The following is a 13,875-nucleotide window of genomic DNA, read 5'->3' as shown; positions in this document are numbered from 1 at the left end:
GAAAGCATCCTCTGGCCAAAATTACAAGACGATCATCTATAATTGTATTATCTATTAAAGATTAGAATCAACACACACACACATCAACCTAATGAACTGTGTGCTCCACTACTTCAACTCAATCCTGACACTGTATATTTCCAGGTGAGTCTCACCTCTTGGTGACCTTGGACCTGTGAGTTGACAAAGGCTCCCAGGATGTGAGAGGTGATGGGCAGGTATGTGAAGATGAGCTGAGTCTCCTGGTGAAGGCAGAACAGGGAGAAGTAGTTCCGCAGTTCCATGGTCTGAATGGCGTTCTCCTGCTGTTGGGGGAGGATACAAACCATTGCTTCACAAACCACAACCATATGAGTGTTATCAAGAGGAACAACCTCATTGATCATACGACCATGCTGTCATGGCCTTGTCTGTAGGAGTCAGTGTTGAAAAACATGACATATGAGATTCATTCTAAAGGCTGAACTGCCCAACTGTCAAATGCAATATCTTCCTAAGATGGTTTAGTATGAGAAATGCTGTAGGACCTACAAGGATATCAATCCTTATACCAGGGTATCAATCAACTCCCCAATGATGGCATCTAGGAAAATGCTGTTCCCTCCTTCCTCTCAATGTCAGAGAGGACACAGTTTCTCCGAGGGAGGGAGGGTGGGTTGGCCTGTGATGACATTATTTCATCTTCATTATCCTGACAACAGTGTTGATTTGACGTGTGACAACCCTGAGTAAATGAGGAAGGAAGAGCGCTTTTCAAGCACGGAGAGAGAGAGAGAGAGAGGGGGGAAGAGAAGGAGATAGAATGAATGAGAAAGAGAACCTGCACAATGCGAGACTCCAGTTGCTCCACTGACACCTGCTCTTTGGGCTGCACTGTGGCACTCATCATCTGCCTCTTCATCATACCGTACTTCTGCAGCGCTCTCTGGTGCTCGTGCAATACTCCCTTCTCATGCCGCTCACACAGATCCTATGGGACACAACCACACGGTAAGAAATAACTACCCTATTTTTACATTATAGTATTTAGCAGACACTTGTCCAGAACCACTTACAGTAAGTAGTACTTATTTTTACTGGTCCCACGTGGGAAACCCACAACCCTGGCGTTGCAAGCACCATGCTCTACCAAGTGAGCCACACGGGTCAAAGATATATTGTTAACACTTGAAATTAAGTTGCTGTTATACCAGTGTAGTGCATTTGTAATAACACTAGTAACATTGCATTAACTTGATACAGAGTTCTTCAGTAAATATATTTTTTTACATTTCTCAAACTCACTCTGTATGATTGCAGCAAATCCAAGAATAGATTAAGTTTTTCCACGACATCATCCTCTTCTCTCCTCCCCTTAAGATATCAATGAATAAATGATTATGAGTTTGGCAATACCACAGGAGAGCAGATGGTACGTATACAGTGAGCTGGATTGTACCTGCTGAGCACCTTTGTCGGCTAGCAGAGTAAACTCCACGGAAAGGCCTTTCAGAGACTGACGGAGAATGCCCCAGGTGCTTTGGGATGAGGCCAGAGAGGGAATGGGTGAACCATCAGAGCCCAGTGTACTGCAACAGAAAGCATAACTAGAGAAGCTGGACCAGTACGGTGTCTTGGCTTACAAAAATGATTTGAAGTGAAAACCCTGAAAAGGAAAAGAAAACAAATCCTTTACAATTGCCAACATTTTCGTCCCCAAAACTGTTGTATGGGTGGGGTAGCTAGCATAATACGTTTCCCTGGGCTAAAACACTTGTGTAGAGAGGGGCGATAGAGAAAGAGAGTTTTATGCCCTGTAAATGCTGAGTTCTGTACCTGAGCTCCCTTCCAAACATTAGCAAATCAGTGGCATTTTCCTTGGAGCGCTCGGCCATCTTCTCTGCCCGGTCCCGCAGCTTGTGAAAGCTGTTGTGGATATTCCTGATCAGTTCCCTGCTTGATGAAAACTGGGCCTGGATATCAGCTGGGAGATAATCCTACAGCACAGATGTACCAAGACTCACACTGCTGCGTCTCAGTAGGATTTCAAATAGTCATTTGATGCACTATTTCATAATAGAAACAATACAAACCTTTGCCAGAGTTGCCATTGTATTAGTCATGAATTCATCTCCCATTTTCTTGCAAGCATCACGCATTTTCACCTGAACGTCCTGAGAGTAAGCGAGAGAGAGTAAAGTTGTGTGAGCAGTACAGTCATTATCCATGGCAAGCCAAAGAACAATGTGATCTTGGGGTAGACGACTAGCAGAGATGGAGAAAGGTGGTATTTTCAGTAGCAGAGACGTACCGAGCCGTTGAAGGTTAGAAAGGTCTTGACCAGTTCGTCCTCGGAGAAGAAGGGGTGTCGTGCCACTAGGTTGATGAACCGACCCAGAGCACGCCGCCTTCCCTCTATAAAGTCCCTCTCAGACATGGAGGTCAGGACTGTAGACAGAGGTCAGTTAAAGAGCCAGCATATTCAGTTGTTCTGCTTCCGTAAAACAGAAGAGATCATACCATTTTATGTAATACAGTCAGGGTTGGCCCTTGAAGTAACTAATATTATTCTGCTGATTGCCCATTAAGGGTGGATGGCTTCTTTTGTGGTTGAATGAATTGGTAAGGCTTCCAAAACATTGACACCTGGCTCACTGGTCAATGCAAATCATCTGGACTACAGAGTTCCTGCTTGCTGCTTTGAAGCAGTGCAGTTTCAATCTCTGTTTCCTTCGTGAAATGCTTTTAGAATGCACAATATTTCAAAATGTAGGCCTTATCATGGGGAAAGCACTACTGAATGCAACCAATGTGGTTACTGTTTAAGAGAAAAGGGTCTAAGCTTTCTGGTCTGAAATTGTGTTTTAATATCCAACAAAGGGCACTCACGTTGGGCATTAAAGGTAGGTGCATAGGCATATATATTAATATACTGTTAGATATACATTTCACGGCTAACTATCAGTAAAAGGCTATATTTTGAGTTAGCGATCTAGCTAACCACTTCCTCATCTGGTGAATTAGCCCCAAATAAATTAGCCTCAAAATATAAATTATTGCCCAAAAAGATGTCGACATATGAATATCTGTTGATCAAAAAAATATATAAAAATTCTGTAAGCTTATCTTCATAGTAAAATAATAACAATTGCCTAGTTGCCAAACCCCAAGTCCATGACAATCACCAGTTTAGGTTGCAATTCAAAATAGCTGGAATCATGCAGTTGTACTTGAACATGATGTTAGAATAAACCATGTATTTCTTCAATCATACCGTGTTAGTAGTCTAGTACACCTCTGAATAAAAATGTTGAATTACTTTATAAGATGATAAGGCTACCATTTTTTTCTATTGTGTGACCCCACAGCAATTGTGGTGCAACCAAATCATGGGCTGGTGCCAACAAGTGAAAATGCTAGTATGGAGCCCTGTGATTATGCTCTTACACATTGAATAGAACATGAATTATAGGATCTTTAAGCTATGCTCTCACCCCATTTGGAAAGAATGTTACTAAATCAAAAAATACTATATTAAATCAACATTTTTAAGCATTTTCACATATGTCTGAGTGCTAGAAGTTAAAGTAATGCAAAAGTAATCCAAATGTAATCAGATACTTATTTGGAGTAATTCAAAAGATTATTTATCATGTAACTGTAATCAGTAACGGATTACATTTTTCAAGTTATCCGCCCAACCCTGAATAAAGTAATAACATTGGTATCTAATAATGGTAATATAAAGACAGAGTTTATGTCTGGATGTGAGAACACGGGTGAAGTTGGATTAATACAATTGGAGTTCCTCTGGAAAAGCGGGACCCCAGCTCTGATGCAGAGTGGAACACTTATTTACAGATCAAAGCCTCACTCTCCTCCTAATAATCAAACGTTCTGACTGACATCCTCCATATACCTCCTTTCAGCATTCTCTTAGGCGGCAACGCAGGCACCATTCTGTAGGCAAACCTCTGCAGCAAGAGCTCGTGGAAGACATCGAAATCACTGTACCGCCGGTAAACAGATATCTTAAAATGCTGAAAAGGTTCAAACAAATATTACATCTGTGAATAACCGAGATGTGCAAAATAACAATGCTTTGGGGTTGTGAATTCAACAAATATATTGACAATGGATGTGTTTGTCATGTGTTGGCTTTAGTTCATACTAATTGTGAATGCTCACGGCACAGAAACAACACCAGCTCTGTTCAGCTTAGGCATCCAGTGTAAATGATGCAATGTACTGTATGTATACATTCATTCTTAGATGGACAAGCATTAAAGCCATTCGTTTCACCAAGCCAAAAATGCAGAAATAATTGAGAAGCCAGGAATAGAGCCAGAGGGAATTACAGAATTTTTGGAGTTATGATCAAAATTCCTATTAATAAATGTTGCTTGTAATGTACAAAAGTGACCTATTTTAAGTAACAAGGTAAATGCATGGTAAAGTATGTGCCTTACCTTTCCTATTAATAACTTCCTTGACTGTTCATCTAACAAAGCCCATTTATGTTACAATCATATGTAATTAAATGCAGCCTTCACCTGGCTGGTGATCTGGTACTCCACGTGTTTGAGGAACAGACCCTTCTTTTCAGGAATTAGCTCCACCTGGACTGTATCCCTGGCAAGCAGCTTGCCCAGGGTCTGGGGCACCGTGAGGGGGCTCTCCTGAGTTGGCTGCATCCTCAGAGTCTGGAGGTCCTTGAACTCACCAAGTTGGGGCTTAGGGAACTCTGTCAAACAAACACCAAGTCAAACATGAGTTAATGCTCTCATCGACTCATTTATCTAGAAGGCAATCAGCACATCTATGCTCACAGACAAAGTGTAAACATCCAGCTCTATTGAACTAATAGACATAATTTATGATTTCCTGTAGTGCAGGTTTGAATATAAAACATTTTCCTACACACATCCATGTTGTGTGGGAAAAGCAATCATGTTCCAGTGTACATTTGACATTTCACCTCCCTTAGTGGCCCTCTGATCCTTCAGACACTTGAATTCTCCCATTCACAATTTGCCTACTTTTATTTAATCAAGGGAGCCCAATTGAGACCAGTGTCTCATTTGCAATGGTGCCCTGAGGACAAAAACGGCATCAATACAACAAAATATAAAAAATAAAACTACAATTCAGCTATAAATACATTATAACAAGTTATAATAGTCAATTGAAACAATTGCACACTTCTGTGAACTCATTTACAACAGAGTTTTAAACTGCCCTATCGACACCAGGGAATCCAGGTGGAAATTGATCGTAAGGTATTCCAGAACTGGGGTGCGTTAAAACGAAAGGCAAATTTACCAAACTTGGTGAAGACAACCGGGACCTCAAGAGTTAAGAAAACCTCGGAGCGGGATTGGTATCTCATTTTGAAATATTTCAACAGGGAAGTGAGGCATATTGGAATCTTGTGGAGCAGAGCTTTGTAAACAAGGAGTAATAAAGTAATCTACAGGATTTTAGTGAGGTCCAGCCAACCTTCTGATACATGATGCAGTGATGAGTACTAAAACTGTCAGTGAAGTGCACTATGGTAGATGGCTTCCAACAGTTTAAGAGTAGTGGCTTGCTGCAGTCTGGTAAAAGTATTTTCCCCCTTTCAGATTTAGCCAATTTTTTGCATATTTTTGATACTGAATGTTATCAGATCTTCAACCAAAACCTAATATTAGATCAAGGGAACCTGAGTTTACAAATACATTTTTTTTTTAAACGTATTTGATTTAATTCACACAGTTATGCAACACCCAATTCCCCTGTGTGAAAAATGTATTGCCCCTTACACTCAATAACTGGTTGTGCCACCTTCAGCTGCAATGACTGCAACCAAATGCTTCCTGTAGTTGTTGATCAGTATCTCACATCGCCTGAGGCAGCAAAGCATCCCCAAACCATCACCATGCTTGACTGTTGTCATGAGGTTCTTCCTGTGGAATGCAGACTCTTGGAAGAACGTTCTATGATTGATTCAAAAGTATAACTTTTTGGATGACATGGGTCCCATTATGCCTGACGAAAACCAAATGCTGCATTCCACAGTAAGAACCTCATTACCAACAGACAAGCATGGTGGGTGGTAGTGTGATGGTTTGCCTCAGGGCCTGGACGACTTGTCTTAATAGAAGGAACCATGAATTCTGCATCAGATAATTCTACAGGAGAATGTCAGGCCATCCGTCTGTGAGCTGAAGCTGGGTCGTGCAGCATGACAATAATCCAAAACACACATTCAAGTCTACATGAAAATGGCTAAGAAGCAATACATTTTAAGTTTTGGAATGGCCTAGTCAAAGTCCAGACCTCATCCCAATTGAGATGTTGTGGCAGGACTTGAAACAAGCAGCTCATACTTGAAAACCCACAGATGTTGCTGAGTTTTAACAGTTCATGAAAGAGTGGTACAAAATTCCTCCACAGTGACGCGAGACTGATAAACAACTACAACTACAGGAAGTGTTTAGTTTGAGTCATTGCAGCTGAAGGTGGCACAACCAGTTATTGAGTGTAAGTTGGCAACTACTTTTTCACACAGGAGCATTGGGTGTGGCATAACTTTATTTATGAAATAAATGTATTAAGTATGTCATTGTTGTGTTATTTGCTCACTCAGTTTCCCTTTATTTAATATTAGGATTTGGTTGAAGATCTGATAACATTCAGTATCAAAAATATGCAAAAGTAGAAACAATTAGAAAGGGGGCAAATACTTTTTCACAGCACTATATATAAATAGTAAAGAGCACAGGTCCCAATACCAACCCCTGCGGTACACCTTTTGTAATTTTGAGGAAACTAGACTTGACACCATTAGAAAGCTCACATAACTCTCCCTAAACTCAAATGTCTCTTAAGTCTTTCAAACAATTATGATGGTGTGATTCTTGTGACCCTGAATTTAACCCTCCTTGACATTCCACAGAGATATGAGTTAATCGTCCTCCTACAACAACCAGGAAACCAGCTCTACCATAGCTCAGCAGAGAAAACGTGACATCAGTTTCACATAAAGCAGTCAGCTGCCATATTGGCAGCACTGAAATAACACAGAGGGCCCTAAATAATCATATGAGCTTTGGAACAGAGCTCTAACTCAGGGCTGTGTTTGGAGTAATGGCTACCTCTGAAAAACCAAAGACGACGACTCCTCTCCAACTTAATGGTACTGTACACTTTAACACTCATGCTTTTCTTCACAAAAACCTAGCCACAGAATGTGAAAGTAAACTGATTCATATAATCAAGAAAAACAAGTGTACTTAAGAGAGAGGGAAGAGTTCTTCCTGTAACTTTCATTATGATTTTCACAGAGCTGTTCCTGAGGAAAAAAGGGCAGGGAAAGGTTGTGTGTCTTTTACAGAGACATGGGAAGGGAGCTGGTGTATTCCCGGACGCAATGCCCAGAGGTTAGAGGAAACCGGCCAACAAATACAACACACTCTGATAAAACTAGGACCAGCTTTTTAGCACAGCACACCTGCTTGTTTTGTGTGCAAATGCAATGTGTACTTTAGCTTGTCACATGCATATTCAACTTCACACAATATATAGCGAAGTGAACTTTCTCACACAAGCTGTTCATAGGGGTCACAAAGGTTTTTGACCTTAGACACTTAACAGTCAAGCCACTGATTAAGCTGCACATTTACTGCTGTGTCCTCCCTTGAAAACAACTCGTTAAAAGGCTTACCTTGTATGCAGTTCTCTAAGAGTTTTGGGCTTGGTTGCTTTCCTTGCTGAGCAAGGGCGATCAACGCCAGTGCTTTATATAGGGACAACTTGCTTAAGAATCCATCAGTGTAGTCAACATGCTCAGCAATCTGAAAAAGACAGGACATTACAGGACTCTCTTAACAGGTCATTGCTCAATCCCAAGGCCTAATTTCAAGCAGTGGTTGACAAGAAAATGCAGAGAACACTTTAGTAATGATCTAATACAGTAAGAAACATCAAACTGAACCATGAGGTCTAAGCTGAAATACACATTGAAGATGGAAACGCTTCATTGATGTAACACGTTGTATTTTTCATGTCCCATGTGCTCTTGAATAACACAACTTTTAAACGCCATCCCCTCAAATACCATCACTTTTGAGTAAGCTTTACTGAAGCAAATACCACTAATTAAATGGCAGCAAGGAGATAGTTTGCAGGAACCACCCTTTCTAATAACTGGTGCTGGAACTAGTATTGTAATTACCCCCTTAGTACTTAGTGGTAAAACAAATATAGGCTTGAGAGGGTCTTTGAATAGAGTGAATAGTTTGTATCAAAGAGCGCTAGATGTTTTTCAAGTCTTTTCTGCAGAATTTCTTCCAAGAAGGGAAGGGGATAGAAAACCCATACATAACAAACCAGCCTGTGCTTCTGTTTCATAACAACAAAAACTTGAGCCTAAAAAAACCCCCACAAACAGCCAGAACTTCCTTTCCACATTTGGCGGCCATTCTAAATCATAGATGTGACAACAAGTAAAGGAAAAGTTGCTGTTCACCTGGCCCTGCACAGCAGTGGGAAGATCTGTTCTGCTGAGCAACCTCTGGAAGACCTCCACCTGCACTCGTTCCTCTATCTTACTCCGGATGGCCTCATACACCTCCCTGTAGTATGGAGGCACTGATCCTGACAGAGGAGGTGCACAAACCATTAGGCATGGATTTATGTGGATAAAGACATTTCTATTAAATTGCATGACTTGTGGTTAGACATCATGGCAAAATCTGTTTCATTTAACCGAAACAAAGCAAATGTATTGGTCGCGTACACATATTTTGCAAATGTTATCGCAGTTTTCTAGCTCCAACAGTGCAGTAATACCTAACAATACAGAAACACACAAACTCCAAAATAAATATCAGAATGAGCAATGTCAGAGTACGGATACATAGATATTTTGCACAGTGTACAAAACATTAAGAACACCTGCTCTATCCATGACAGACTGACCAGGTGAATCCATGTGAAATCTATGATCCCTTATTGATGTCACTTGTTAAATCCACTTAAAATCAGTGTCGATGAAGGGGAGGAGACAGGTTAGACAATTGAGATATGGATTGTGTGCGTGTGCCATTCAGAGGGTGAATGAGCAAGACAAAAGAGTTAAGTGCCTTTGAACAGGGTATGGTAGTAGGTGTCAGGCACACCGGTTTGTGTCAAGAACTGCAACGCTGCTGGGTTTTTCACACTGAACCGTTTCTGTGTGTATCAAGAATGGTCCACCACCCAAAGGACATCCAGTCAACTTGACACAACTATGTGAAGCATTGGAGTCAAGAAGGCCCAGCATCCCTTTCGACACCTTTTAGCGTCCATTCCCCGTCAAATTGAGGCTGTTCCGCTCAATATTAGGAAGGTGTTCCTAATGTTTGGTATACTCAGTGTATATGCATATAATGGTTGTGAAAATATGGACAGTATATAAATATAAAAAGGTGTGTACAGCAGTAGTTATATAGGATGAGCCTTGACTAGGATAGAGTATATACATACGAAGTGGGTAAAACAGTATGTAAATATAATTAAAGTGGCCAGTGTTCAATGACTATGTACACAGGGCAGCAGTCTCTAAGGTGTAGGTAGGGCTGAATTCAGGGCTTGTAAAATGATACCTAGGCTAAAAATAAGCCTTCAGCATAAGAGCCACTAATTATAATTATTTTATCAAAATAGATTAACCTGCATTTTTGCAAAAATCACTGATCTGGCCTTCAAATCAGTCTACAAAAAATGACCTTTTTGTTATAATACCATTTGTTACCATAACCATGCACATCCACTAATAATGACCAACTTCTGGTAACAGGCATTATAGAAAATTAAAGGTGTAAAAATGTAACTTTTGGGCGACCAAGCATATTCACATAGAAATGTGTGTTATAGATCTGTCATTCTCACCGAACGCAAGTCTAAGAAGCTGTAGATCTGTTTTATTTGTGCTATTTCTATGCTTCCTGTACTTAAGTTTTGTTTTTGTGTTTTTTTACTTTCGGTTTTGTACATCAGCTTCAAACAGCTGAAAATACTATATTTTTTTCTAATGGAAAATATATTTCACAGTGGTTTAGATGGTACAATGATGCTCTACACTATATTTGCTTGTTTTGTCACAAACTGAAATTAGGCAAACTATTCACATTTTAGTAACCAGGAAATGGCGGAGCGATTTCTGCATAGTGCATCTTTAACACAGATCTCAAACAATCTCAAGCACAAGCCCACCTGCTAGTGAGTAGCCAGCTAATCTATATACTTAAAGTCTAGCCAACTTGGATCTACAGTGCATTTTGTTGTGTTACAGCCTTAATTTAACATGTATTAAATTGAGATTTTGTGTCACTTGTCCGGAGATTTTCCGATGTTTCTCAAAGAAGGGCACCTATTGGTAGATGGGTAAAAAAACAAAACAGACATTGAATATCCCTTTGAGCATGGTGAAGTTATTAATTACACTTTGGATGGTGTGTCAATACACTCAGTCACTACAAAGATACAGGCGTCCTTCCTAACTCAGTTGCCAGGGAGGAAGGAAACAGCTCAGGGATTTCACCATGAGCCCAATGGGGATTTTTAAGCAGTTAAAGAGTTTAATGGCTGTGATAAGACAAAACTGAGGATGAATCAACAACAAATTGTGTTACTACACAATATTAACCTAAATGAGAGTTAAAAGAAGGAAGCCTGTACCAAAAAAAATATTCAAAAATATGCATCCTGTTTGCAATAAGGCACTAAAGTAGAACTGCAAAAAATGTGTTAAAGAAACACTTTATGTCCTGAATACAAAACAATGTTTGGGACAAATCCAACACAACAGATCACTGAGTACAACTCTTCATATTATCAAGCATGATGTTGGCTGCATCATGTTGAGGGTATGCTTGTCATCAGCAAGGACTAGGGAGTTTCTTAGGATAATAGAAAACACAATATAGCTACAGTAAGCACAGGAAAAATCCTAGAGGAAAACCTGGTTCAGTCTGCTTTCCAACAGCAAAGCAATGTTGCAACAAAAATAATCGTTGCGACATGTCATGGAAACGGCAGATATAGGAGAAACTTTCTCAAGATCGACAACATTTTTTTGTTCGACAGGTGGATTTTTATTTTGTCTAACTTTCTGTATTATGACAAATGATGATTGAAACTGTTTTTTTTTAGAATAAATGATGATTTCCTAATCATTTTGAAGGTACATGTGATGTCACTGCATAATTATAAAGCTCCACTCCAGGTTTAATTCTAAATGCCTATTGCTTACAAAATACATTTTTTCCACAAACAAAATATATTATGTTTCTTTGCAGAACAAGGATTGTCCTGACTTTCAAGAATGCATGAATTGCTTCGCCTTGCTTGTCTGGTTGGCAAGTTTCACCATTAAATTCTTTCAGGTCTACAGGGGTGCAAGTTTTACCATGGCACCGACTGCAGCGATACGCTGGCACGTGACTTATTAGAATATGGCAAATATGAGTAAATGATTGCATTCTACACATGTTGGCTTTTGTAGGCTACCTGAGACATGCAACAGATAGGTGGGAGGGCATACAGGTTGTCGCCAAAAAAATGCCTAAATGGGTAATGGAAACACTTCATCCACTACATTTTTACATCGACACTGTCATTTTTTTGTGTGTGTGTGATGTCATTACGTCCAGGTGTTTTTATTGAAACGACATAGTTCAATGGAAACGCACTCTAGCAGGTAATTGTCACATATATTTTCTAAATGTTGACCAAAAAAATAAATCACTGGACAAGTTAATGGAAACATTGCTAGTGAATGTTCCTGAGTGGCTTAGTTACAGTTTTGACTTAAATTGGCTTGAAAACCTATGCCAAGAAAATGGCTATCTAGCAATGATCAACAACCAACTTTACTGAGCTTGAAGAATTTTTTTCAAGAATAATGTGAAAATATTGTACAATCCAGGTGTGCTCTTAGATACTTACCCAGAAAGACTCACAGCTGTAATCGCTGCCAAAGGTGATTCTCACATGTATTGTGTCAGGGGGTTGAATACTTTTAATCAAGATATATTAGTGTTTTATTTTTTAAATAAATTCTTTACCAAATGTTAGATTTTTTCTTCCAATTTGACAGAGTATTTTGTGTAGATCGTTGACAATTAAATGCATTTTAATCTCACCTTGTAACACAACAAATTGTGGAAAAGGTCAAGGGGTGTGAATACTTTCTGAAGGCACTGTACATACAGGTAACTGTCAAAATAAAGGAAATGCCAACATAAAGTGTCTTAATAGGGTGCTGGGGCACCACGATCCAGAGCAGCATTACTGCACCTTGGTTTAGATTCTACAAGTGTCTGGAACTCTACTGGAGGAATGTGACAGACACCATTCGTTTGCAAGAAATTCCATTTGATATTTTGTTGATGGTGGTGGAAAACACAGTCTCAGACACCACTCCAGAATCTCCCATAAGTGTACAATTGTTCAACCATGGCATATGGTTTACATCGTTTTCATGCTCATCAAACCAATCAGTGGCCACTCGTGCCCTGTGGCATTATAATCCATAGCATAGCCACGGTAGCCAAAATAATGGCCTGCCCAGCATTTTTATACATGACCCTAAGCATGATAGGATATTAATTGCCTAATTAACTCAGAAACCACCTGCTTTCATTATACTTTGTATCCCTCATTTCCATTATTCTGGCAGTTCAAGTATGGGCAAACCAGTGCTTAAAATAATCTATTTATGTATTTTGGCAAACATGTTTACAAAGTAAACTTAATCATATGTCATTTTCATAATGAAAGAAAATAAAAAATAAACTAGCGACAATTTTCCTATGGTAGTCTGGGTAACGTTACCAACTAACTCTCCACTCCTGTCATTTGCCAAGACGCTGGTAAAAAAAAAAAGAAAGCTAAACGTAATCTCTGCTCTCCCCACACCCAATGTTATGTTTACAATGACATGTATTACGTCAGAATACCCAATGTTAGAATGTTTCTAATCAAATGTATGAATTAAATTAATGTTTTTCTATCAGTCTAATTTGCATAAATATTGTGATTGGATGATAGCTGTGAGGGTTATCGAATCAGGATGAAATCTTAACGATAGAATGTTCACATGAATATTTCCTAAAGTCTCTTAGGCAAATGACAGGAGGCAAGTAGTGGAATATAATAGCTAAACAGAAGACAACCAGGCTAGTCTTATGCTATGGAATGTTGAATTCGTGATTTGGACAGGTCATAGAAATATAATCTAGATTGTAAATCTATGGGACAGGTAACATCCACAACAGATGAGAACATGACAATGAGCAGACCAATGCAAGAGTACAGCAGCCTACCCTACTGTATAAAATACCCCTACAGTTCTGTCAAATCACCCTTAATTACACCCATCTTATGTTCTTGTTTATTACGGTTCTGTACTTCTATGTATTTGTAGGTTTTATGTGAACCCCAGGAAGAGTAGCTGCTGCATGTGCAGTAGCTAATAGGGATCCTAATAAATTAAACACCCTTGCTAAACGTGTAATCTAATGCTCAGATGAGTAGCCTGTATTTTACAATTCGCAGTAAACCAATTATATTACTGTTTATGTTAAAGTTGACAGGTTTTGTAGTTACATCACGAATCGTAGGCTACACTATTTAGCTCTGAACACTTCACACCGCGTTCTCTGAATTCAATCACAAACATAACCTCCCCCCCCAAAAAAAACATTATTTCCCCTGTCGCTACGTAGAACGTTTACAAAAAGTCGAAAACACATTCTTAATTACAACATAAAGATGTGGAACATAACATGTATTTAGCAAATTACCTTCATTGAGCTCGCCTGCCATAGTTCAGATTGTCATGTGAGCACGACAGCACCTCCATGTGAT

General features: G+C 39.4%; 1 protein-coding gene across 2 annotated transcripts in view; it reads right to left on the bottom strand.

Annotated features, from left to right (window-relative positions):
* The window catches only part of LOC139364704 (sorting nexin-8-like), a 16,091-nt gene extending 2,216 nt beyond the window's left edge, over positions 1 to 13,875 (bottom strand). The window contains exons 1-12 of one of the 2 annotated variants that reach the window (XM_071101684.1): positions 13,812 to 13,875; positions 8,492 to 8,619; positions 7,688 to 7,817; positions 4,533 to 4,723; positions 3,899 to 4,019; positions 2,291 to 2,427; positions 2,073 to 2,153; positions 1,816 to 1,976; positions 1,439 to 1,568; positions 1,285 to 1,353; positions 821 to 970; positions 156 to 305 (exon numbers count right to left, since the gene is read on the bottom strand). In XM_071101684.1, the coding sequence (XP_070957785.1) occupies positions 156 to 305; positions 821 to 970; positions 1,285 to 1,353; positions 1,439 to 1,568; positions 1,816 to 1,976; positions 2,073 to 2,153; positions 2,291 to 2,427; positions 3,899 to 4,019; positions 4,533 to 4,723; positions 7,688 to 7,817; positions 8,492 to 8,619; positions 13,812 to 13,833 (1,470 nt within the window). In that variant the 5' untranslated portion in view covers positions 13,834 to 13,875. The remainder of the gene's footprint in view (positions 1 to 155; positions 306 to 820; positions 971 to 1,284; positions 1,354 to 1,438; positions 1,569 to 1,815; positions 1,977 to 2,072; positions 2,154 to 2,290; positions 2,428 to 3,898; positions 4,020 to 4,532; positions 4,724 to 7,687; positions 7,818 to 8,491; positions 8,620 to 13,811) is intronic. The other variant, XM_071101685.1, reaches the window with a different exon arrangement.

Source organism: Oncorhynchus clarkii, chromosome 13, assembly GCF_045791955.1.
Source record: "Oncorhynchus clarkii lewisi isolate Uvic-CL-2024 chromosome 13, UVic_Ocla_1.0, whole genome shotgun sequence".
NCBI classification, from domain to species: Eukaryota; Metazoa; Chordata; class Actinopteri; order Salmoniformes; family Salmonidae; genus Oncorhynchus; species Oncorhynchus clarkii.
Note: the sequence above shows the minus strand (reverse complement) of the source record. Positions and strands in the feature narration are given on the sequence as shown.